At 33.8% G+C, this 26815-nt stretch overlaps 1 protein-coding gene across 3 annotated transcripts in view; it reads left to right on the plus strand.

The window, feature by feature from the left end:
* PHF14 (PHD finger protein 14) overlaps positions 1-26479 on the plus strand; it is a 199429-nt gene extending 172950 nt beyond the window's left edge. For 2 of the 3 annotated variants that reach the window (XM_088018232.1, XM_028119281.2), the window contains one exon: positions 26278-26479. In XM_088018232.1, coding sequence (XP_087874358.1) covers positions 26278-26352 — 75 coding nt within the window. In that variant the 3' untranslated portion in view covers positions 26353-26479. The remainder of the gene's footprint in view (positions 1-26277) is intronic. The other variant, XR_015766710.1, reaches the window with a different exon arrangement.
* The last annotated feature ends 336 nt before the right edge of the window (positions 26480-26815 follow it).

Genomic DNA, 26815 nt, shown 5'->3' on the forward strand with positions numbered 1-26815 from the left:
TGAGAAAAATAGTATCACGTACAAATCTGGGTATAGATTCCTTTTTTCTGGGTTAATACGGAATTATAACACAGTACTATTTCACAATTTTTTCAACAAAGGGTTATATGAATATTGTATTTTCTAGGCATCTCAAGTTTTAATTCAAGCTATTGTTATTTTTCACACATGCTATTAAATTATTGCTAATAACAGGTCAATAGATACTGCAAATGTGCTCAGGATAAGTAAAGTCCTCCGTAAGTAATGTCTGCCTTAAAAATTCAGTTGGTTAGAATTAAAAAGCATTTACCCAGGAAGAGAATTGGTTCCCCAAGGTTATTTGAAGAAAATACCAGCATCACCTTGAGTTCTATTCATAATAATAAACTTCTCATTCATTTAAAATAGTTGGAATCTTTGAATTTAAATCTAGAATTGGCTTTGCAGTCAACTGGTCAAATGCTCTTAGACCTCATCTCCTTCAAGGTTATCTCTGTATTTAAGAATGAATTGTCAAAGACCCATATGATTAGCAGGGCCCAGCTAAGGACTTTGACTTTCTAAGTCCATCAGTCTTTGCCCTGTATAGTACTGATGATCAGTGTCCCTTTATGGACGTTTGTGGTTAAATCTCTTACAGTGCCTATACATTCCCCAAATATTGTATAACTTCTGTGATTATCTAATTCGGTTTTGGCATATATAGACAAAAAAAATATTTTCTTATCATTTTGATGTAAAATAAGTTATTTAAAATTTTTTCTTGCACTGTGGTATATAGTAGTCTGAGTTTCATCAAGAGCATGATTTGATATATGGTTCCTACAGAGAAGTTTAATCTGTGTACAAATTTTATTCTTTGAAATTATCAGCTTCATTTTGCATCAGTGTAGTGAGTCTCTGATAATAGGTATTTTTGTGTTTCATTTTTTAACCCCATTTGAAATTATTTCTATAAGTTTTTATAATTATCACCTTGTTATAAGTTCTTATACTTATCACTTTTTTAGTGATACTGCTGTTCCTAATTGATACTTCCTTCTCCTTACCATGTAGTCTCCCAAAATTTAAAAATACTGCTTCATGAAAGAAAAAAAAAAAAAATACTAGCATGTTTTCCTCAAATTATCAGACTATGAGAATTTTTGCCTACAAAAATTTCTGTGGCTACCTTTTAAATATCTAGATATCAGAAATGGCAAAGTAAAAGTAAGAACTTACCTAAAAAACTTCACTGGTCATTTTTATTTTTACACGTTAGGATTTTTTAGACTTTGTTTACAGATGCTTTTCAATCAAAGCCAATAGTTTTATTGTATTTTGACAGAGTGTGCTATAGACAACAGTGTTAAATTTATTATCAATGTGAATTCATGAGCCATAAATGCGTAGCCCAAACACATGAAATTGCAAAATTTACATTTTCTTAGTAACCTTAGGTATCTTCAAATTTAAAGCTGGTAGAAATACTTGATGCCCTTTTCCATTCTTATAGTGATACACATTGCAATTATTCACTGCTCTATAATGGATCATTTTTTATCTCCATCTTGTGTTCTGTTTATATAAAATAAATATTTATGTTTTCTCATTTTTCTGAACTAAGAGATACACATAAAATAGGTTTGAAGTATCCACTATAATTCATTGCTTGAAAAGAAAGACCTTACACTGATACTGTATGGAAGAGAAAACTATCTAAATCATTTTAGCAGCAAGCTTATAACCAAGATAACATCAGCATTTTCCTTCTTGAAAATGTATCTTCCATATAATAAAGTAAGGGTACAGTATTTTATTAAAAATAATACAGCAAATTTAACCTATCACTATCACAAACCTAGCTTAAAGAAGGTCCTCTTATGTTTGATGGGGGGAAAAATAGTAAGATTTGGTGTAGTCACATGTTCACTATACCAAATAACCAAAAAAAACACTAAAATGCAAAAAAAAAGTGAAATAGTTCTTATGTTAATAATGTAATACTTCGCATATTATCCTCTATAAATATACATTCATATTGCTGCTTACCTATGGTGTGTTTAGTAATAAATTTCGTGGCAGATTACTTTAATAGCTGCATTTTTAAAATGTATTATTATCTTGCTCTATTATATAAGTATGTTCACTAAGATCATTCAGAAAATGCAGAAAAATGGATAAAGAAAACAAAACTCATAACCTACCTTTCAGAGGTTACCACTGTTAGCATATTGGTATATCCCTTTTTAGCTTTTCATCTTGCCTTCGTTTAACAAATATTTACTGAGCATTTTATAAGGGTAAGGCCCAGTAATCGTTGCTGAGTGCCGTGGCATCCATGGCCGGATATAACCCTGTCCTTGTGATGCTTGCTTAGAGTCTATCAGAGAATATAGACAAATGGGATGGAAGGGATGGGAAAAGCCCCCAAAGTACTGGGGGCTTCCCTAGCAAGGGAATTAACCTGGTTGGTTGGGTCCCGGCAAATATTCTTGCTATTTCTAGAATGTAGTAGGAGTGTTCTGTGATGCCAGTACTGTTAGGGGCATATGTTCTCATATTTTAAAAATTTCATTAGCCATTTCACTGAGGATCTAGAAGAAAATAGCATTCTTGTGTGCATAAGCCTTCATATCTGAAAAATTCACATTATTTTAAAAACCACTATGATATCATTATCGCTGCTATAAACTTAAATAGACTGAAAATGAGCAAATCTCCAAAATGTCTCTCCAGTTTCTTCATTATGGGCTGGAAAGAATTTAGCATTTCCAAATTATTTTTATGATAATAAAAAGTTGCTGATTCACTTGTTATAATTTATGGAAGTATTTTATTTTATCCAGCTTTAACACTGCTATTGTCCTAAAGCAATTAACACAGTTTTATTGCAGTTTTGCAATATTTTACAGTAATATACTTAAACTATTTAAAGACCAGTTTTTCTAATAAAATAATTATGTGCTTTTTTACCATTATGAAATATGCTAATAAATTTGAAAAGTAACATGTATTAGATATATTAACAGTGCCATAATTCTGTTTCATTAAAAACAGTAAATTAATGTCATAGAATGCTATAAGCCTTTTGATTTTTTATTTTATTTCTATTTTCATTCTATTTATATTATATATTACTATATTTTAAACTTATATTACAAAGCAAACTTAGGAAAATATGAAAGCATATTTCATATTAAAAAATTTTAATGGTGGCAAGTAAGCTCTTGAATATGTTGAACCTAAATTCTTCATCATGAATATTAAATTCTATTATCTTAAAATGTTTCATTGGAAAATCTAGACTTATAACAGTATGTTTCATGACATAGTTTCTAGTGCTTTACAGTCAAAACATGAAAATTCCTATAATATTTAAATATTATAAAATTAATTTTGAAAGCAAATAATTTTGTTATGATTCAAGACTTCATTTTAGAAACTAATACCAGAGGAATATCAGATAGAAAATATTTTAGTTCTTTCAAGAAGAATTTCATTTATTTAAATTTTCTTTGGCAAACATGTTTTAATATCTCTTCCCAATCTTTCAGAGCCTCTATCTTTCACCTTATCCTTTCTCCAACTATGCCCATTTCCACACTACTACAACACAACTTCTAAGTAGTTGTACTCAGTACCTTCATTTTCCTTTTCCTCCAAAATTAGAAATGTTTATAAAAATGAAACAGTACAAAATATTATATACCTCCTTACTATAGTCATGTAGTGATAATTCTCAGACACTAAATTGAAGTTGGGAAGATCACTCTGATTTAACTGTTTATGGTTGGGTGTATAAAGTAACATATAGGCATATTAAAAAAAAAAAGCAGTTATAGATCTCTGAAAGTTTTTCCCTTTCATACATACATTCAGCTTCCTGTGGTCATTTTGAGGATAACTAGAACATACAAACTTAAAAGGAGATGCTGAAAGATGTTCTTATTTACAGTAAATGCAGTGGACTTTGTGCAAATCAGTGCTGCAGCTGTATTTTGTTTCTTACTCAAATTGAAAGTCTTAGATACTAGGATGGAGAATTTACCACATATTGTTTTTAGAAGGATATTTTTATGCTGCAGGAAAGGTTTGACTAATATAGAAGATATATAATGCTTAACAAGAAGCCCAGAAATAGTATTGTCAGGAGCCCAGGCGATCAGAAGTAATTTTTATCATGATTCTTTTGGTCTTTCTACCATGGTTCACAGATTGCTGTTATAACTCCAGTCATTACATCCATGTTTGAAATTAAAGAGGAAGGATGAAGTATAAAATGACATGTTTCATTCCCTCTTTAAACTATTTCAACTAGGTTTTGATACCTACCACTCCACTGAAATGATTCTTGTTAAGGTCACTTACAGTCTCTTTCTTGTCAAATTCAGTAGTCATGCCTTTGTTTGAATCTTATCTGACCTCTCAATATGATTTGACAATCTACTGGCCATTCCCTCTTTCTTGAAAAATTTTCTTTACTTGGCTTCTGTGACCCCATCATCCCCCAATTTTCTTCTTACAAAACTGGCAACTCCTTCTCAGTCTTCTTAGCTAAATTCTCCACCTCCACCCAAGTTGTATTACCATGGCTTAGTCCTTAAGGCCTTTTTCCTCTCAATTTACATATTATTCCCTAGATGATTGCAAATAGTCTTATAACTCTATGTTGAGGACTTCAAAACTTCTAACACCAGCCCTTAATTCTTCTTCCAGGATCTAAATTCATATATCCAAACATTTGTCTGACATTCCCATTGAATACCTAAAGATTGTCTTAAGCTTAATATTGCCTAAATATAATTCTTGTTTCCTGATCCTTCATCACTCCAACACAACTACTTCTCCCATAGTTTTTACCAGCTTAACCATTTTTGGTGGCAAAAACAGGGAATCATTTCTAATTACTCTTCTTTTGTTTATTCAGTAATTATTTAGTGAATACCTACTACATGCAGTATGTTGAGGGTAGAGAGGACAGCAAACAGAGCTGATCCCTGCTGTCAGGAAATTTATACACTTGAAATGTAAAGTGTGTTCAACTCATGCTTATGTTCTTTATACCAGACACCTGGTCAAAGACACCTCTCTGTTTCTTTAGCAAATCAAATTATGTTATAAAATGTTGCAAACATAACAGTAATTGTAACTTGTAACACTTACTGAAGCCCTTTGAGTATTCCTTCCCCATCCCTTTCCCCTTCCTTTCTTTTTACCAGATGTGACCATATTAATCATTCTCTGGTATGTTTTTATATTTTAACATTTTATATGAATGGCATATTATGGATCTTCTACAACTTGCAGTTTACTTTCAACAGTACATTTTACATATTTATATTAAAGTTTCTTAATAGTCAAATATTTAGCTCAAAAACTAGCTTCCTACACTTAAAACATACCAACTAAAGTCAAAGTGGTAACACATATACCACTATTATTTAATCTTTTTTTGGATATATTAGCCAACACAATTAGACAAGAGAAAGACACAGTGTAAAATTGTAAAAGAGGACTTAAAACCATTCCTATTTGTGTTTACCCAGATATACCCAGAGAATCAACTGAAACACCATTACAAACAATAAGAGAATACAATGAGAACTTCTATTGATAATATTAGGAAAATCAACAGTAGATAATAAAACAATATAGATTATTCAAGACAACCCTAAATTCTGTATCCATATTCTTTTAATTACCTCCCTAAATTTCAAGAGTGATCAAAGCAAGAAAACTTTCCACTGTGTATATTTCCAAGAAGAGCAAATCAATATATAAGCAGTTCACATTCAAGAGATAAATTAGATATCAAGATGTTATAACAGATTTCTATGGTCTTTTCCAGACCACTCTTCTCTACTAAGAGCTGTAAGATTTTAGAGATAGGAAGTACCTTACACTTAGAGGATGGATCATTTGTTCTTTTTAGGCTGCTGAAAGAATCCCCAGGATCCCGCGGCTAATTAATAGTAGGGCTGAAATTAGAATTCAGGTCTCCTAAGTTCCTGTCTGGAACTGTCTTTCATGATGAGTATTGACTGCAATGAAGCAATATGATTTTAAATAAAATGTTGGCGACATTGTGTGTGTATACATAATCTGTGAACTGAATTGATCCTATACTGAAAAACAGCTGTGTGATGTTCATGCCCAAGACATCTACATGCGCACAGTGGACAATGTCTAGGCTTTGGTGTCAGATAAACCTATTTGAATCCTCCTTTGGCACTTACTATTAATGTGATTTGGGGAAAGGCACCCATGACCTCTTAGTCTTGGTTTCCTTACCTGCAAAATGGGAAAAAAACTAACCTCAAAACCTAACCAGAATAAAAATGATCAGTTTTGCTTCCTTTTCTAACTACAATTTTAGTATTTCAATACAAATGATAATCGTTATGCTAAGAATTACTTAAACTTACAAGATAGAAATGTTTTCTGTTTGTTGATTAATCTACAAATGTGCATACTATGTGCCAGGTTCCGTTCTAGGAAGTGGAGAAACAGCATATCTATCCTGTTGGATCTTAATTTCCAACAGGGACAGACAGACAATAAACCATTAACAAGTAATTTCAAATTTTGATGTAGCAGAAAAAACACAGGAAAGGGATACAAAGTGTGTGGGAGCACACTTTCTTAGACAAAGTAGTCAGGAGAGTCCCTCTCCTAACGTGGTGACATTCCTGCTGAGACCTGAATGGTATGAAGGAGCCACTTAGGTACTCATCTGTGGAAAGAGAATGCCCAGGCGTAGAGAACAAGAGCGAGGCCCTTACAGTACAAGTGAGTGCAACGTGCACGTGCACCAGGAAGACTTCCATATTACTATGTAGGCCACGGTGGATATTCTGTTTGCAATGAGAAGCCATTGAAGGGTTTAAAAATTTAAGTAATATGATTTGATTTTGAGTTTTATGCTTGTTTTTTGTTGCAATATAGACAAAGTAGAAGGATAGGTAAGATGCAAATAGGAAATAAGGGAAAAGGCTGTTGCAAGAGTCCATATCAGGAATGAGGGTGTCTTGAAGACCTTTTGTAGTAGTGGGAATAGAAAGTATGATATACTTAAGAGTATGTTACAGTTCAGAGTGAGGGCAGGTTGATAGGTAAATATGGGAATCTGAGTGCCGAAGGAGCAGCTAGTTTGGTGCATAAAGTTAGAGAACTCATTGACTAAGACCTGTATGACAGAAGTAAACTAAGCATACAGAATCAGATGCAGAGGAAACACCACCGTTTGTCTAGAAATCAGAGGCAAGATGAGCATGTTTGGAGCCAGGTAAACAAGTTGGAAAAGTGTACAGATGAAGCTAGAAAGGTGAGAGGGACCAGATGATATCAGACTTTATAGGCCATGGCAAGGAGTTTGGATTCTACTCTAAATACAGGGCTTTTAAGGAGGACTTCGTTCTAGGGTGAGATGTGATGTCATCTGTGTCTTACAGAGATGGCTGTCTTTACGGAAAATAGTTTTTACAAGTATAAAGTGGAAGCAAGAAGTCTGATTAGGAAGCTGTTGGAGTAATCCAGGCAAGAAATAGGATATCCTGGACTAAGATGGTAACGATGGAGATGGAAAACACTGTACAGACTTTAGATACCCCTTGGTGATAGACAGCAGGCCATGTGTGTGAAATTAAGGAATGACTCCTAGAGTTTGGGTTTGAGCAATTGGGTGAATTGCAGACCAAGAGAGAGAGAAAACTTTTGCAGGGGTGGGAGGGTTGATAGTGGTTGAGAAAGAAGAATCAAGAATTTGGCTTTTAGGGGTGCCTTGGTGGCTCAGTCGGTTAAGTGTCTGACTCTTGGTTTCAGCTCAGGTCATGATCTCAGGGTCATGAGACTGAGCCCCGTGTCGGGCTCCATGCTGGGTGTGGAACCTGCTTAAGATTCTCTCTCGTCTTCCCCTCTCCCTTGATCCTCTTCCCCCTTGACCCTCCCCTCCGCATGCAAGCTCTCCAAAAAAATAAAAAATAAAAAAAAGATAAAGAATTTGGCTTTGTGCATGGTATGTTTGAGGCGCCTATTAAAAGTTCACTGAAGGCATCAAGTAGCAGTGGGTATATGAGCTTAAAGCATGGATATATATGTCAGTGCTGAAGATATAAATTGGAGAGTCATCATAAAATAGGTGGAATTTGAGGCTCTTCAGAGCCATCTCCAGATAAGGTTATCAAAGGATAACAGAGTTCTACAGACAGCAATAAAATGAGGAAAACGCTGAGAACTAGGAGAAGAAGAAATTTAAGAAAGATGTCAGTGTTGTATTGGTAAGGATGCTTTAACTGCAAGTAACAGAAAACCCAGCTACTTGATTTCATACCCTGTATTTCAGAATTGAGAAGATTAGGTGGTTATAGGACTACTTAAAGAAGATATTTTGTCTTCTGGAATTATCAGTGTGTTTACTTTTGGCATTAAGCTTGTCTCTCCGTGATCACACGATGGCTTTTGGAGCTCCAAGTATTATGTCCTCGCATAAGAATACATAAAGGCAAGCCAAAGGAAGTGATCCCTGTCTTGTGTGTGGGGTTTTCGTTGTTTTTGTTTGTTTAAAGAGTAAGGAATACTTCCACAGAAGTTCCCAGTAGGTTTCTCCCCATATTTTATCTAGAATCAGTCCATGTTTTTAAACCCCAGTGGGGTCTATCATGACAGTCAAACACATTTTTAAAAACTAATAAATTTAACCAGGTTATTTTTATGGAATTTACCTTGCAATGAGGACTCATTCCTGTGGCATGCACTATTTATTCAAATAATATATTTATAATAAGGAATAATCATATTTGCCATGTGTTTATACAGGCCTCACAAATATATTGTCCATTATAGTATATCTGTATAATATCTGTGTGTGTACATAGGTAAAAGAAAAACAAAATTTAAATATTACTTAAGGGAGGTGAATTAAATTACTTTTAGCTTCTCTTCTAAGATTCTGTATTTCTAAAAATTAAAAAATTTAGCTGTAAGATTATGGCCTATTTTTTTGAATGATATGCCTAAAAGTTTAAGTCAGTTCTATAAGAACTATACTTGTGTAACCTCTACAGATCATTATTCATTGTTCTTATGTATTGGACCTATCTAGTTCCCAAGATTATTTTCATTTCAGTTGGACTACACAATAGGATTGTTGCTTTACTCTGGGAGAAAAGCATTAGTTTACATTCATTTACAGTCACAACATCATGTAGACTATAAGGTAAATCTGGGAGGAACTTCAGTCAAAAATGATAATCAAAGGTCCTTGTAATTTTGAAAAATTATTTATTTTGCTTCTCCTTAATTATTACTATTTTTGAATGATTATCTTTGGGAGTAATCATTCACCTAATTAACAGTTTATTCTTTTATTACTATTGCTTTGAGTCTGGTAATACAAACAATTGAAATTGCAAGATCAAAAAATTAAAGAAACACAAATGGAATAGATTTCTACTTAATATCATAATGATGGAGATTTAGCTAAGTACTGTTTTTGAAAAGGATCCCCACTACTTAACAGCATATTAGTAGGCCATTGATGATTAAACTCTGTCATAAAGTCAACCCTGGAAGGAAGCAGGAATAAAGCTTATTGAATGCCTTCTGTGGGCCAGTATCTGTGCTTGTCTCCTCACATTTTATTTGATTTAATACCTTTAGCCATTAGTAACAGTTATTATTATTTTACAGAGTAGGGAAACAAGGTTCAGAAAGAGTAAGCAGTTCTTTTTTCAGAGTTTCATAGCTTTGGATAGTGTCTATGTCAAAGTTAGGATTATACATCCACTACTACCCAATTGTATAGAAGAAACAGGACACATATAAAAGTACATCCAAATAACCATCTGTGCAAAGTGTATAATGCTAGAACCAGAAGATGCTAGAACCAGTATTGTCTTCCTTTTCATGTCACTTCCTACTCTTTTCCTCTCTCTCACTGGACTTCAGCTGGTTTCACCTTCTCACTGTTTTCCTTATCTGGAATGCTCATCCCTTCATTCTTTAATTCTACTCCTTCTTATCCTTCAGTTCTCAATGTATTTGTCATTTTCAGGAGGGTGGAGAGCTTCCCAGAAACTTTCAGATGCTTCTTTTAAAAGTTTTGTAGCACTATTCTTTCATTGAACATATCATAATTGCAATTATATAGTTACTCCCGTGATCAGTTGTTTTAGTCACAGATTGCAAGCTCCATAAAGCAGGGACTATGTCTAATAGATCATAATTTTTGAGCACCTAGCACAATACTTGATACATAGTTAATAATCAGAGAGGGATACATAGATGGCTTATATAGCTCTCCAACTATCTTTTTTTCAAATAGGATATTTGAAAATGTCATTGTATGAATTATTTTTTGTCATATCCTATAGCCTAGATTATGGAATACTGAGAAATACTTTATACTTACAGAATAACTAGTTGGTCATAGAGAAATATTAAGTAAGTGAGTGCATTTTTAGGCAAGCTTTCTAAATGATTTGGTACTTGCCAAGAGCCTACTTTTTTGAACGTATCACTGCATGGTTTTCATTATGGTAACAGTTTAAAACATTTAATCTTTTTCTTAAAAAAGCAAAATAGTAGCTAAGCGGTAATCTACAAATTCAAGATATGGAAATGTGGCTCTTATTTTTGACACTGATTATGAAATACTGCCATTAGAGAATTTTTTTTGCATGGAATTTTCTAAAATAGTATTTTTAATTTTTCTTGAAGCAAAATCAGTGTTTTAATCCATGAAAAATTAATGTGCCATAGGAGATGTGTTACTTGGACATCTAATGAGCTATTAATTTCCAATAAAACTGTCAAGATTAATGGGTTCACTCTGGGGAAAATAGTATTCAACTTGAAAAAGATATTTGAGGCAACTTAATCTATTCACTTGGGAGTAAAGTTTTTTAAAATTCACTTTCTAAACATAAGTCTATTTCTGAAAGATGTCCTTGAAGTTGAATTTATCTTAATAGAAAAACAGTGTAAGTTACATTGAGAAATATTTGTTTTAAAGGTTACAATACTAATCTTTGGGCACAAGGGAAGGTTTATTATTTTGATGACATAATCCAACTCTGTAGGATATTAATCATTAAAAAAATACTCTTATGTATTATCATGGTTCAGTTTTCTTCTCTTCACATTTATATGTCTGATGTACTTTCTTCATTGCATTGTAATTATATGCATGCCTGTCTACCAAAATGGAATATGAACTCCTCTAGGCAGCAAGACCTTTTTATTCATCTTTGTTATTTCCAACACCTTGCCTAGTGTCTAACACACGGTCATTGTTCATTAAATTTTTGTGAGAGAATAAAAGGAAGGATTCTAGGAATAGAATTTACTTCAAAAGTTAAGATCATCTTAAAAAAATAATGTTTAATATGAGTCAATGGACAAAATATATTCCAGACTCTTCTAAAATGTGAAGATTTAATCAATACAATCAAGTCTATCATTGGGTTACCAAAAAAAATGAATAGTTAGATCAATTGATCAATCTTTAGGTTTTGGCTTACTAACATTTTTACTTTGTTTTGACATTTGTACCCTATTAAGTCAGTCTCAGGTCAAATGATATTTTTTTGGAGAAATTTCTTTTGTTAAACAAGAGTACCTCTCTTCCTCTAGATAACAGTCAGACATCATTTTTGAAGGCTCTGATTAAAGGTTACTGAAATAACATGTCAGTATTAATAAGAACATCTGCTACCCAAAAAACTATCAAATGAAATAAAAACAAGTCATATTTTACCATATTACAGTTGAATATTGTTCTAATGGTTCTTAAACTGCATGAATCAGGAAAACATGACAATGAACTTCATGTGCCAAACACTATTCTGTATTACTGTATGATTTTACTAGCACTTTTTTTACTAAAAGCACTACTTTATAGTGTAGAGTTCATATCATAGAAATGCCAGAACCTCTTTATGTAGAATTCTGATTACCTTTGCATACTACTTTGGTGAGAAACTTTACAGTATTTTAACCAAAGTATTCTTATTTCTAAATCATCCTAACAAAGATTCTGTTTATTTGCTTATCTCTTTTTGCTTTTTGTGTTGAGATAACTTTAGATTTTAGGAGTTGTAAAAATTGTATGGAGAGTATGCAGTATCCAGCTTCAAGTTAACATCTTAAATGAACATAGGACAATTATCAAACCTAAACCCTAGTATTATAGTAGTTTTAAGTAAACTATACAATTTATTTGGATTTTACCAGGTTTGCCACTAATGTCCTTTTTCTGGTCCAGAATCCCGTATTTCATTTTGTCATGGATCCTCCAGTTTGTGGCAATTACTTACTCTCTCCTTGCCTTTCAAAATCTTGACACTTTTGAAGAGTATTATTCATTTATTTTGTAGGATATCCTTCAATCTGGGTTTGTCTGGTATTTTCTTATGATTAGATTGAGGCTACTACAGACAGAGGTGATGCTCCTTCACCTCCTGACAGAAAATAGGATGTCAATATGTATTACTAGTGAGGTTAACCTTGCTTACTCAAGTTAAGTTAGTGTTTTTCAGGTTTCTCCACTGTAAAATTACTGTTTTTCTTTTAATGATGTAGTTTTAAATCATTTGAGTTTGGAAGACAGTTTGGGGAGTTGTTTTAAATCACTAGAAAACCTAGTGAAGAAATTGGTTTCATGTATTTTTCTATCTAGTGCTCAGTATTTTCATATATATAATGGAGGATTAGATAAGATCTAATAATCTTTCAGCTTTAATATTCTGGGACTTAATTACCCTGAGGAGAACTGAAGTGAGTTAAGAGATGTCCCATACATATCATAGTTGTTTTACAAATTAGCCTCAAGTCCATCTTTGAATTTGATGTAGCTTTTGAGATAAATACTTCAACAACTTCCTGCTTAACAAGGGCATTATATATTTAAAACAACTTAAATTGAGACAGTTTATAAATTCCTAACTGCAGATCTACTATCTAGACATTTTAATCCTTAGATATGAAATTATTTCTTAGTCTAAAAATTGTCAGTTTAAAACATTTACATTGTCTAGCCTCAGAAACAGTAACATTAAAAGAATTTTAATTAGTGAAATACTGTCAGCTTACTTTTTTATCTTAATACAAACTATAGTTTTCACTTTGATAAATTCCATTCGGTGAAATCAAGTTTTGTAAATAACAGCAAATTATGTAGATAATATAATTTTCATTAAGGGAGTTTTTGGTACCTTTTACTTTTTGAATGTCTTCTACGTAGCTTTAAAGTAATATTAAGGTTGTAACGTTACCATTTATGTAAATTCTATTTTTCTTTGACAGTGATTTGATACATATGAGCTATAACTATCCTTTCTTTAGAATGTCAGAATTCAGCAAAGGAAATATAAAATGTATATTCTTTCTCTCTCCCTTTTAAAGGGCCAGAGATTTTTCTAATGGCAGTATAGAAGTTAGTTTTGGTAAAAAGTAACCTTAGGGCCTTACTAAACAAAAAAAAAATTTTCTTTTTATAAAGTGTCTTTTAAATCTATGTTGCATTAAACTCCTCATTGTATTGTGAAGGATAAACAAAATGATGTCACACCCTGTTAAAGAAGGCACTCTTGTAGTGGCCAATTCCAGTATCATGGTTATTGTTTATGTTAATGAATAAATAAATATGCTATATATAAGTATTTTCCAGCTTTTATAACAAGTTCAGTTATTACTGAATCATTTCTGGTCATAGTAAACAATGCATGTATCTCTGAAAATTTTAATGAGCCAATCACTGATTTTTTTTTTTTTTAATCCAACATGGAAATCTCTTGACTACTATACTTTGGTGATCACCGTATCTCATATCTTGCATATTTCAACATTTTTAGACACTATTTTTATCTCATTTTAATTTGAAAGAAATTTTTTAAACCCTTGGGAATTTAAATGTGTTATATTTAGGGTATGTGTTATATTTAGGGTAAAAAATAAAACAGTGTAAATTTAGAAATGTCTCTTCTCCTTGAGTATCTGTGGGGAAAGTAGAAATTTATATGTAGTGTATTTAAATATTAGCACCTTTGGGATTTTTGAAATGTTACATTTAATGACTAATAGACAATTTACATAAAAAATATTTTCTGAAGAACCTCTTTAAATATATCTTAGTATATTATAAACTTTAATATATATTGAACTTGTGAATGTTCTACCTGGAGGGTAGAAATTTGGCAGAGTAGGAGGATCCTGAGTTCACTATGAATACACTAAGGAAACAACTACATGTAATGCAACACACTCTGAAAACGACCTGAAGACTGGCAGAACAGATCTTCCACAGCTAAAGACATAAAGAGAAGGCCACATTGAGAAGTGCTGGAGAGACAGAGACATGGTCAGAACCCAAAAACCACCAGTGTGGCAACCCACAAGTGAGAGGGATATCACAGGCACAGAAGACTGGGGGGATCAAGCCCCACATAAGGTACCCCCATTCCTGGGGATCTGCACTGGGAAGACAAGCCCTCATAAGGTCTTTGAAAATCAGCAGGACTTAACTCCAGGAGAGCCAGAGGGCTTAAAAGAAACTTGAGTCACAGTTCTTAAAAGATTAGCATGCTCTATCACTGAGTTATGAGGATTTATTGACTAAATGGGTACCAAAGAGGCAGGGATCTGCAGGAGCTTTCTCCAGGAACAGAATGGTTGGTGGGCACCATTTACTTACTCCCCATCAGCCTAGCTGGCCAGAGGCTTGTGGGAGCCAGTTCTGACCTCTACCTTGATAGGCCCACTGCCCCACCCCAACCTTACCCCTATGGACCTGCCCTACCCACCCTGGCAGGTACTCCTCCAAAGTGTCTTGCACCCCACCACACCCAGCAGGCAGCTTCATTTGGGACCAGCATTCCCCCGCCCCACAGCAACTACTGCCCTGCCACACCTGGCAGGCAGCCCTGTCCTGGACCAGCACTCTTCCAGAGCAGCTCCTGCCCTAGGGAGAGGGGAAGATAGCCCCACTCAGCAGCACACTCAGAGTTGTTTAGCTGGTTCTCTCAGCCAGCTGCATGGTGAAGCCATGCCCACCAGTGCACCCACATAGTCACAGCTGGTCATTGCAGAAAGGCAGGCTGAGGGCAGCCCTCCTTACCAGTGTGCCCACAGTAGTTGTAGCTGGTCATTGCTGACAGCTGGGCTGCAAGCAAGTCCTGCCCAGCGGCATACCCATTCCTGCCCCAGCCACAACAGGAGTGCATATGCAGCCCACACAGGGGACACCCCTGGAGCACCTGGCTTTAGTGACCAGAAGGAGCTATGCTACTGGGCATCTTAGGATGCCTTCTACATAAGGCCACTACTTTGGAGACCAGGAGATGTAGCTAACATACCTAATAGATAGAAACAAACTCAGAGAGTCTGATAAAATGAGGGGACAGAGGAATGTGTTCCAAATGAAAGAACAAGACAAAAACCCCAGAAAAGACCTAAAAGAAATGAAGATAAATAAACTGCCTAATAAAGAGTTCAAAGTAATGGTCATAAAGACACTCACCAGACATGAGAGAAAAGTGGATGAACTCAGTGAGAACTTCAACAAAGAGAAAGAAAATGTATATATATACAGAGCTGAAGAATACAATACTGAAATGAAAAATATACTAGAGGGACTCAACAGCTGATTAGAGGATACAGAATAGATCAGCAATCTGGAAGACAGTGTAGTGGAAAGCAACCAAGCTTGAACAGCAAAAAGAAAAAAAAAAGAATTTTTAAAAATGAGGATAGGTTAAATGATCTCTAGAACAACACTAAACAGTTAATGGACCAATGAAGAAATCAAAGAGGAAATTAAAAATAACCTGAAGACAAATGAAAAAAGAAACCTAATGGTTTAAAATCTTTGGGATGCAGTGAAAGCAGATCTAAGAGGGAAGTTGAGTGATACAGGCCTACGTCAAGAAACGAGAAGAATCTTAAATAAACAACCTAACTTTATGCCATAATAAGGAACTAGGAAAAGAATACATAAACCCAAACTTAGTAGAAGGAAGGAAATAATAACGATTAGAGCAGAAATAAATGAAAGAGAGACTAAAAACAATAGAAAAAAAATCAATGAAACTAAGGGCTAATTCTTTGAAAAGATAACAAAAATTGATAAACTTTTAGCCAAACTCATCAAGAAAAGAGAGGACTCAAAATCTGAAATGAAAGAGAAGTTGCAACCAACTCCATAGAAATACAAAGGATTACAAAAGACTACCATGAAAAATTATATGCCAATGAATTAGATAAAGTAGAAGAAATGGATAAATCCTTGCAAATGTAGTCTTTCAAGAGTGGATCAGAAAGAAAGAGAAATGGTAATAGAATTGAATCCATAATCAAAAACTCCCAACAAACAAAAGTGCAGGACCAAATGGCTTTATAAGTGAGTTCTACCAAATATCAAAGTAGAATTAATACATATTATTCTCAAACTATTCCAAAAATCAGAAGAGGAAGGAATACTTCCAGATCCCTCTATGATGCCAGCATTACATTGATTAAAACCAGACAAAGACACTACAAAAAGGAAAATTACAGACCAATATCCCTGATGGACATAGATTCAAAAATACACTAAAAGGATCATTTACCAATATCAAATGGGATTCATTTCAGGGATGCAGGGATGGTTCAATCAACATTATATAGCACATTTAACAAAATTAAGGATAAAAATTACATGATTATCTCAACAGATGCAGATAAAGTATTTGACAAAATTCAACATCCACTCATGATAAAACCTCAACAAAGTAGGGAAATGGGAACATACCTCAACATAATAAAGGCTATATATGACAGATCCACAGCTAATATCATACTCAACCGTGAAAAGCTGAAAGCTTTTCCTCTTAAGATCAGGAACAAGACAAGGATGTCTACTCTTAGCACTTTATTCAACATAGTACTGGAAATCCTAGCCACAGCTATATGATGAAAAAAGAAATAAAAGGCATCCAACTAAAGGCACTCACATTTACAGATGACCTGATACTATATATAGAAAACCCTAAAGACGCCACCAGTAAACTCTTAGAATAAATGAATTCAGTAAAGTTGCAGAATATAAAACTAATATGCAGCAATCTGTTGTGTTTTCATAAACTAGTAACAAATTAGCAGAAAGAGAGATTAAGAAAACAGTCCCATTTATAATTGCATCAAACACAATAAAATACCTAGGAGTAAATTGAACAACAAAAAACCAAAAGGTAAAAGACCTATACTTTGAGGACTATAACATATTGATGAAAGAAATCGAAGATGACACAAATGGAAAGATATACCATGGTCATCAGTTGGAAGAATTAATGTTAAAATGTCCATCCTACCCAAAGCAACCTACAGATACAATCTATATCAAAATACCAATAGTATTTTTCACAGAAGTAGAACAAATAATCCTAAAAAGCAATATGAGACCACAAAAGCCTTCAAATAGCCAAAGCTGGGACACCTGGGTGGCTCAGTTGGTTAAGTGTCTTCCTTCAGCTCAGGTCATGATCCCTGGGTCCTGGGATCGAGTCCCACATTGGGCTCCCTGCTCAGTGGGGAGTCTGCTTCTCCCTCTGCCCCTCCCTCTCCACTCCTGCTCGCTTGCTCTCTCAAAAATAAATAAAATCTTTTTAAAAAAGTAGCCAAAGCAATCTTAAGAAAGAATAGAGGTGGAGTATCACAACCCCACATTTCAAATTATACTACAAAGCTATAGTAATCAAAACAGTATAGTACTGACACAGACAGAGACACATAAATCAATGAAACAGAATAGAGAGCCCAGAAATAAATCCATGATCATATGGTTAGTCTTCAACAAAGGAAGCAAGAATATGCAATGGGAAAAACAGTCTCTTCAACGAACAGTGTTGGGAAGACTGGACAGCTACATGGAAAAGAATGAAACTGGACCACTTTCTTACATCATATAAAAGAATAAACTCAAAATGGATTAAAGACCTAAATGTGAGACCTGAAACCATAAAAATTCTAGAAGAGAGCACAGGGAGTAATTTCTCAGATGTAAGCTGTAGCAACATTTTTCTAGATAGGTCTCCTACAGCAAGGGAAACTAAAGGAAAAATAAACTATTGGGACTGCATCAAAATAAAAATAGGTTGCACAACAAAGGAAACAATCAACAAAGACAACCTCCTGAATGGGAGAAGATATTTGCAAATGATAAGGGGTTAATAAAAAAAATATATATATACATACTCAGTACAAAACAAAAACAAAACAAACAACAAAAAATCCAATTAAGAAATGGGCAGAGGACCTGAATAGACATTTTACCAAAGAAGATATACAGATGGCCAATAGATACATGAAAAGATGTTCAACATCACTGATCATCGTGAAAATGCTAATCAAAACCACAAAGAGATACCACCAACTATCAAAAAGTAACAGTTGGCAAGGATGTGAAGAAAAAGGAACCTGTACACTGTTGGGAATGTAAATTGGTGCAGCCACTATGGAAAAGAGCATGGGGTTTCCTCCAAAAGTTAAAAATAGAAAAACCATACAACACAGTAATTCTACTTCTGGGTATTTACAAAGAGAAAAGAATTAAAAAAGATACATGTACATCTATATTTATTGCGGCATTATTTACATTAGCCAAGATATGGAAGCAACCTTAGTGTGCCTGGATAGCTGAACGGATAAAGAAGTTGTGGCATATATACACAGTGGAATATTACCCAGCCATAAGAAAGGAATGAAGTTTTGCCTCTTGTAATAACATGGATGGACCTAGAGGGTATTATGCTAAGTCAGACAGTGAAAGATAAATACCGTTATGATTTTACTTCTTTGTAGAAACTAAAAAAAACAGATGAACACACAAAAAATTCAAACAGACTCCTAAACAGAACAAACTGATAACTGCCAGAGGGGAGGGGTGTAGGGGAATGACAAAATAGGTGAAGGGGACAAAGAGGTACAAAGTTTCTGTTATAAAATAATAGGGGATGAAAATTACAGAATAGGGAATATAGTAAATATTTTAGTAATTTTGTATGGTGACAGATGGTAACTATACTTATGGTGAGCACTGGGTATGTATATAATTATCAAGTCACTATGTTGTACACCTGAAACTAAAATACTATGTCAACTATGCTTCAATTAAAATAAGTAAATAAAAACAAATAATGTACTACATTATTTTTCTATAATCATTGCTGACTACATTCCAACTTACCAACCTAAATTCTTCAAGCCAACTAATATCTTTTAAAGCAAAAATGGGGGCACCTGGGTGACTCAGTTGGTTGAGTGCCAACTCTTGATTTTGGCCTGGGTCATGATCTCAGTCCTGAGATCAAGTCCCATGTTGGGCTCCATGCTCAGTGGGGAGTCTGCTTCAGAATCTCTCTCTTTCTCCCCCTGCACCTCCCCCTGCTCACACATGTGCTCTCTCTCTTTCAAAATAAATAAGTCTATCAATCAATAAATAAAGCAATAATGTTATAAATAAAGGTGAGTTATCAAGGTGGGGGCTTCTAATGTAGAATCTAGCATACACTTCTATGCTTATTTCCCAAATACTAGACTTCTACTAGAGAAGGAGAATTTTTTTTTTTATCTTCAAGACCATAAGTTCCACCTGTAAAGAATAGTGGTATTCTTAGCCCTAGAAGGTTCATATCTTAAACATATCTGAAATACCCAAAAATTCAGTTTATGGAAGTTGTGCTTTTTTCTGTTTATGGGAAGATACAGGATACAAGCTTATAGAATTGGGTTTATGCTTATTAAGAGTCTACCCTAGCTCACATTTACCATTCGTCACTCATTTCCTTTCCTTTCTTTTATCCTACTTATTTTGCCCGACTCTCACCTTCCACTTACTGATCTTCATTTCCTTTACTATAAATACACCCTTCTCTAGATGGTTGTGCCAGTCCTTAGGGCCTTTCTTCCCAGAGAGATTTCCAAATTATATATGGGAAATACAGTGTTTTATTTTTTAACTTTCCCATTTCCATGCTGCCAGAAGCAACCACCAAGTAAAATGTGACGAGGAACTAAAGACTTAGAAAAGCAAACCCACTCCACTAAATCTGCTTCAAAATCACGAATTGGAGATAAGGGCCCAACAAATGAAATAGAACTGTGCATATATTTTTATACATGAAATTAGATATTCATGACTGCCCTTTTATCCATCTTACTTGCTATTAAAATAAAGAGTATGATTTTATAATTTTAAATAAAGGGAAATTTCCTTTATGATTTCTTGTTTGAATCACTAAGTAGAGAGAAAAGGTAGAAATTTACAAAATAGCTCCATTCTGTGTAATGACATAAGTGTTTGAGCTAGGTTTACTAAGAACTTCCCAAGTTACTTTAATTTTATAATATAGCCTAGACTTTCTAATTAAATATGCAACTTCTGTCTTAGAAAAAAAAACCATCATATGCTTTTTACAGTATATTTAATTAAGCATTTCTTGTAAGTTCATTTCAGTATCTATCATAGCCCACTAAAGTTGGAATTCAGTTGTAAAATGGTAGATAAATTGCCTTTTGTATTAAATGAAATAAGAATCTCAAATATGCAAAGTCAGGAAATTTAACTGTGGCCTTCAATTGCTTATTCAATGCATTGGAAAACTGAATGCAGAAGTACAGAAAAAAAAAGCCAAAGGTTGTTAAATGTAGCACATCACACACATCTTGCACTTTACTTAATGATCCAAGTGTTTATTACTATGAAGTAAATGCACCATTTAAAGAATTATGGTGGAATTGTAAAACATTAAAAACTCTAATTAATTTTAGCCTGAAGCATGCAGCGTGCCCATTTTGCCTAAAACATTTTCATTATCATCAGTGTTTTTCAGTTATTAAGATAAATTTTTTCCTCATTGTGCAGCACTGGCATATTTTCTGTATTAAAAGCACAATCTTAAATGCTGTTGAGAATTATATCTGGAATATGCTTTAAGTGAATAAAAAAGTTTTTTTGACCACAGATTTGAACAGTATATATTGCTTTTCGACACCTATTCTATAACTAACATAACAGGTTAGGTGTACATAGTTTTTTGCCTGAAGATAAACATAGCTGTATATATATATGCTTATTATCTGTATGCTTATGTATATTAACATAAGCATACAGATCATGTGAATCTAACTACAATAGTTCTTCTCTGGCCAAAGGAATATTTAAAATCTAAAGATTATATATGAAAATGGAAATAAGTTAGTGCTTAGCTGCACCTTCTTGCTTCATTTTATTGTTCTACTACCACGTATCTTTCTGGTATGAATAGCAAATTCAGTGAAGTAAAGACAACTGAAACCATTCTCTTTGTAAACAATGACCTCCATTATGCTTACTTATTTCTGGAAATAGTTCAAGTGGCCAGATTATAGAGGGATTTATTAAAAGAAAACTTATATTCTTTGTTTGCAAAAATAATCCATGCTCAGAGTGGAAAAGTAAGAAAACACATGAAACAAGAGAATAAAAATTAAGAACACCATTATGAACATTACAAAAGGAATTGTAAGTAGAACAATGAAAAGCAAACTCTTTTAGTTGTATATTTTCAGTGTAGGCAGCTATAGGTGCCTTGAAATTTTTTTCCACATAAAATCTTTGCACATACATGATACTTATTTTGGATTTAGAAAACTTTCATTGAGTTGCCATTTTTTTATCTTATTTTGAAATAACTTTAGACTTATAGAAAAATTGCATAAAATACACAGATAATTGCCATTTGCCCTGCATCCAGCTTGCTGTAGTGTTACCAGGCGCTCTAACCAAAGTAAATTACTGAAACCAGGAAATTAACATCAAGACAATACTATTTACTAGTGCATAGACCATATTTAAATTTTGCCAGTTTTCCCACTAATATCCTTTTTATGGTGCAGGATCCCACCACTGTCTTTAGTCATCATGTTCCCTTAGTCTTCTCCCATCTGTGATAGTCTAGGCTTTGTATGTTCTTTCATGACCTTGACAGTTTTGAAGACTAATGTTCGATTATTTTACAGAGTGTTTATGTGGTATTTTCTCTTGATTAGACTGAGGTTATGCATTTTTAGGAAAGATACCACAGACCAGAGTTGTGCCCTTTTTAGCATATCATAGTAAAAAGTTAGTGTTAATATATATTGCTAGTGATGTAAACCTTGATCACTTGGGTATGGCGGTATCTGACAGCTATCTGCACTATAAAGGTACTCAAAGTCATCTTTAAACGTATAAAGAATCAATAGAGAAAGTTGTCCCCTTGTATAATACTACTTTGAAAGAAGTCATTTACAATTTGGCTGTCTCTAGGGTAAAGGCAGAGTCATCTGTACACAGACTAATTTGAGTCCAAATATTACATAAGCAGTAGAAATTCCAGCTGCTGGGCGCCTGGGTGGCTCAGTTGGTTAAGCGACTGCCTTCAGCTCAGGTCATGATCCTGGAGTCCCGGGATCGAGTCCCACGTCGGGCTCCGTGCTCAGCAGGGAGTCTGCTTCTCTCTCTGACCCTGTTCCCTCTCGTGCTCTCTATCTCTCATTCTCTCTCTCTCTCTCAAATAAATAAATAAAATCTTTAAAAAAAAAAAAAAAGAAATTCCAGCTGCTAAAATAATTGCCCTTTATTTGGAGTTATCTCCTAAGAAAAAGGGAAAGCAGGATGGATAGATTTGATTAATTGGCATCAGTTCTTTGAACTATTATGAGAACTAAGGCAATTTTGTAAATAAGGAAAATTGAGAGTGCCTCTGTTCCAATTGATGGGGGAAGCTTGAATAGCATTTAAGCAAAATCTTGCAAGTTTTATCCATTGATAAGAGGGATTTAGTTTAGATAAGAATGGTAGTGTTTTTACTGATTTCTCAGTTAGAATAACTTTCAGTCTTACATTGCCACCTAGAGCATTAGACCATAATCCCATGGTCTATATATGCCTAGAAATGATCATTGTCCTTACTACAAGAATGCTGTCACTGTCAAAAGAGCAAGAAGGCTAAAGAACCACCTTAGTTATTTGGAGTTAGGAGTAGTTGTTTTGTGAGTGGGTATTCTTGAAATTCCACATGTAACTAGCAGGTCTGCAAGATTGTTACAAACAACATGTTTTCTGGAGTATGAATTAACAAGCTTCAAAGTTAAGAGGTAAACCTGTCTACACTTTCCAGTGGCCCCAAAGGGTACATTTTCTTGCTGGCTGCTTCAGAACACTTCATGAAACAAATGTCAAAATTGTCAGGACTGTCACTAAGAAAATGATCCATGTAGCAAGGGTCTTCTTTCACTGGGAAACAAACAGATGTCTTACCTCAGCACAGAGTAACAAAAACCTGCCATTTATCAGAAGAAATTTTTGCCTGCCCTTAATATCTAGTAGTGAGGAAATACTTTGATAAAAGGTTCCCGTCTTTGCAGTTTGATTCATTATGCAATCATTTGTCAATATTTGTTTTGCTGCCTGAGCTATTTTTATGATTTTATTAATCTTAATTGCTTATAAAATTCTCATACAAATTGACCTGTAATGTTAGAAACACAAATTAGCACTTCCAAAAAAACCAAAAAAACAAAACAAAAGCAAAGCAACCTCTAAAATCCTTTCTGGAGCTTGATTATGTCTAATTCTAATGTTTTTATTTATAATGATAAAATCTGTTACTGTTATTTTCATTTTTCTGATGATCTACTATAGCAATTACAGTGTGTTTATACTTTAGCAGTTAGGGTTAAATGCCTTTTCCTCCCCTTCATAAACCTTTTTCTCATCCAAATCACAGTTATCCTTGTACAAAGGAAAAAAGAGATTGGATCTTATTACCTATGGCAATGGTTTAAAGGCATAGAAAGGCAAGATATTGTAAGACATGTCTTCAGCATAAAGAAAAATGTGGAACAGTTCTTCACCTGTCCTGAACAGGCGGCAATGTTACAAGAGACACGTATTTATAAATTAAGCAGTTGAACCTTGAATAATGCAGTGGGGTTAGGGGTGCCAACAACCTGCATGTGACTTTTGACTCACCCAAAATTTAACTAACAGCCTACCACTGACCAGAAGCCTTAGTGGTAACATAAAGAGTTGATTAACACATATTTTGTTATGCGTATGATATACTATATTCTTATAAAGTAAGCTAGAGATGTTGAGAAAATCAGAAGGAAGAGAAAATACATTTACAGTACTGTACTGTATTTATTGAAAAATATTTGTATATAAGTGAACCCACATAGTTCAATCCTGTGTTGTTCAAGGGTCAACTGTATATACTTTATTACTAAGAAAAATTCAACAAAAAGACTGGCATTATAAGAATTTTAGTTAAATATGAAAGTAAAGTTTATAGATGCTTCCTATTATTATTAAGCCTTTACATTTCCATTTTGACTTAGAGTATTATTAAAGGCTGCTGGGGAAAGTGAGATAACCAAGCTCATAAAACCAGTACGTCATATCAGTGTGGGAACTTCGACTGTCCACATTATAAAGGTTCCAGTCCTGTCCTTCAAATTAAAGGATATGAGCTTGATAATGGCCATTTTGGCTAATGTTGCTTCAAACATTTTTGTTTTTAGTACTGTCCTGGAAAGTGTAAGATTTTTAGAAGTGTGACTCTTGGATAAGGAAGAATATTACGCTTTTCCAAGTTACATTAGTTTAGGCAGACTTCTCTTTTATTCATTTTTTATCCCACTGTTTCACATAATTCAGAAATCATTTATTGTACTCCAACTATATACTAAATGTGCCCTGTTGACAGTAAGAGTATAATAAAAAAAAATAAAGCCCTGCCTTGAGGAACATATAAATTCAGTGCTACCTAGCAAAAAATTCTTGCCACCTTTACCTGCTGATTTAACACTTCCTGTCAGTGTCTCACCCAAAGACTACAGTGGAAACTATAGAGCAAGATTTGGTTTTTATTGGGATCTAATCAAAATGTAATCTCTAGAAACTCTTGTCCAAAAGTGGAAACTACCTGTTCAAGAGTCAATTGAACATAGTATCTCTGTTCAAAAGAGATAAATTGGAAAAAAAAAAAATGAAACAACATACAGTGGCTATTATACTTAGAAAAATATGTTAAAATTGCATTGCCAAATGATACTCAAAACCCCATCTCTTCTATGCCACATATTTATAAATGGCCCATGTTGGATGATAATATTGATAATTTCTCCACTTTTCTGGTATTGACAAAGTCTAAATCACAGATGCTGGTGAACTTTGGGAGAGACCAAGTGTATAAAGGAAGCTTTCTCCACCTTAATGTTTACAGGCAAGGATGTGGTTTTTCATGGGAAACAAATATATATGCCTTGATTTGCATTTACTTAATAACGTTAATTTACTAAACAGAGCTCAATTATTTAATTGAATTGAATTTGGTTTTATATGATTCAGAGATAGAGGGCGATGTATTTGGTGATACTGATATTGTTGTTGTCTAGAGATACTTAAATTGCTACTCATGCTTTAATTCAATAGAAGAGACAATGCTTAACTTCAGTTAATAAAAATGAAAGATCTCAAATTAGAAATATTAGGAAAGCAAGACTGCTTTATACTTGGTATTGTTGAAGGAACATAGATGATGAAATGGGTTACAAATTCTAAGATGAAATACTTCTCCAGACTCTTCATTATTTATACTTTGGAGGTCACCATAATATTGAACACAAGATGCACTTCATTCCTATGGAGACCGACATTATGAAGTCACTTCATTTATTCACCATGTTCCACAGGAACCTGCTGTGAATTATGAAGCCACCACTTAGAATTGAAACTGTAGAAGATTGTAAGCATTCGATAGCCTGACATGCCCATGTTTCCTATTTTAGAGCTGACTGATCTTCAGATAACATATGGTGGTACAAGTAATTGGAAAATTGGCAGACCTGTCAAGAAAGCATGCTAGATGAGACAAAAACACCATGCTGGAACACATAAAGTGTCTCAGAAGTTAAATTTATTTTTATCAAACAGTGAAGTAAAAATACCTGATTCACCTCCTAAAAAGGACACTTTTTACGGGCAAGTGTTTTCAAAAGTAATTTTTAGGTCATTAATAAAATAAGTTGCTTTTAAAAACATATAGAAAACTTCAGTCAATGTGTAGTGTAAAAGAAAACCCACTGTAAACATTTAAATGTTACATAATTTTACCATATTGTTTCTAGCCTTTTTTCCAGGATTACCAGAATCACAATAGCTAATTCTTCAGAAAATAGAATTAAAATGTATTAAGTACAGCTGATAAAAATGCCCTAAAGTTTATATTTTAATGTTTTCTAAAATTTATTTCACAGGAAGATGAAAATGAAGCTGAAAGAAAAAATATATCTCAGGAGCTCAGCATGGAACAGAAAAATCCAAAGAAATAAAGGATTTTCTGTAGTGTTTTGAAAAGTTTGCAACTTATGTAGTAGCAGATAAAATTTCTAATTGTAAAATGTTAAACTGTAAAATCTAATTTGCAAAATGTTCTCAATAAAGTCGTTGAAAATGAAATAGGACCTTGCATTTGGAATTTGTATGTTTTCTAAAGCAATTTAAACTTTTACATAAAAGACCTTTAAAATACTATATTTAATTCTGAACTGAAATCTGAGAATAGAGACAGAATTTTCTCTTATCTATAACCTGTAATCTGTAAGTATTAATACATCTGGATGGCCTTAACACAATTCCAACTATTAATATCGAGAAAAACCAACATAGTTCAGAAATGAACAGGGAACACTTGCATGCAGAAACACTTAAAATCACAGTGCCACAAGATGAAATACCATTTCATGATTTCATCAACTTAGGTATGACATACTACTCTAGGATTGCAGGTAAAGG

This window comes from Eumetopias jubatus, unplaced genomic scaffold (assembly GCF_037043125.1).
Source record: "Eumetopias jubatus isolate StellerSeaLion01/CBP00866 unplaced genomic scaffold, mEumJub1_p1.0 scaffold_14, whole genome shotgun sequence".
NCBI classification, from domain to species: Eukaryota; Metazoa; Chordata; class Mammalia; order Carnivora; family Otariidae; genus Eumetopias; species Eumetopias jubatus.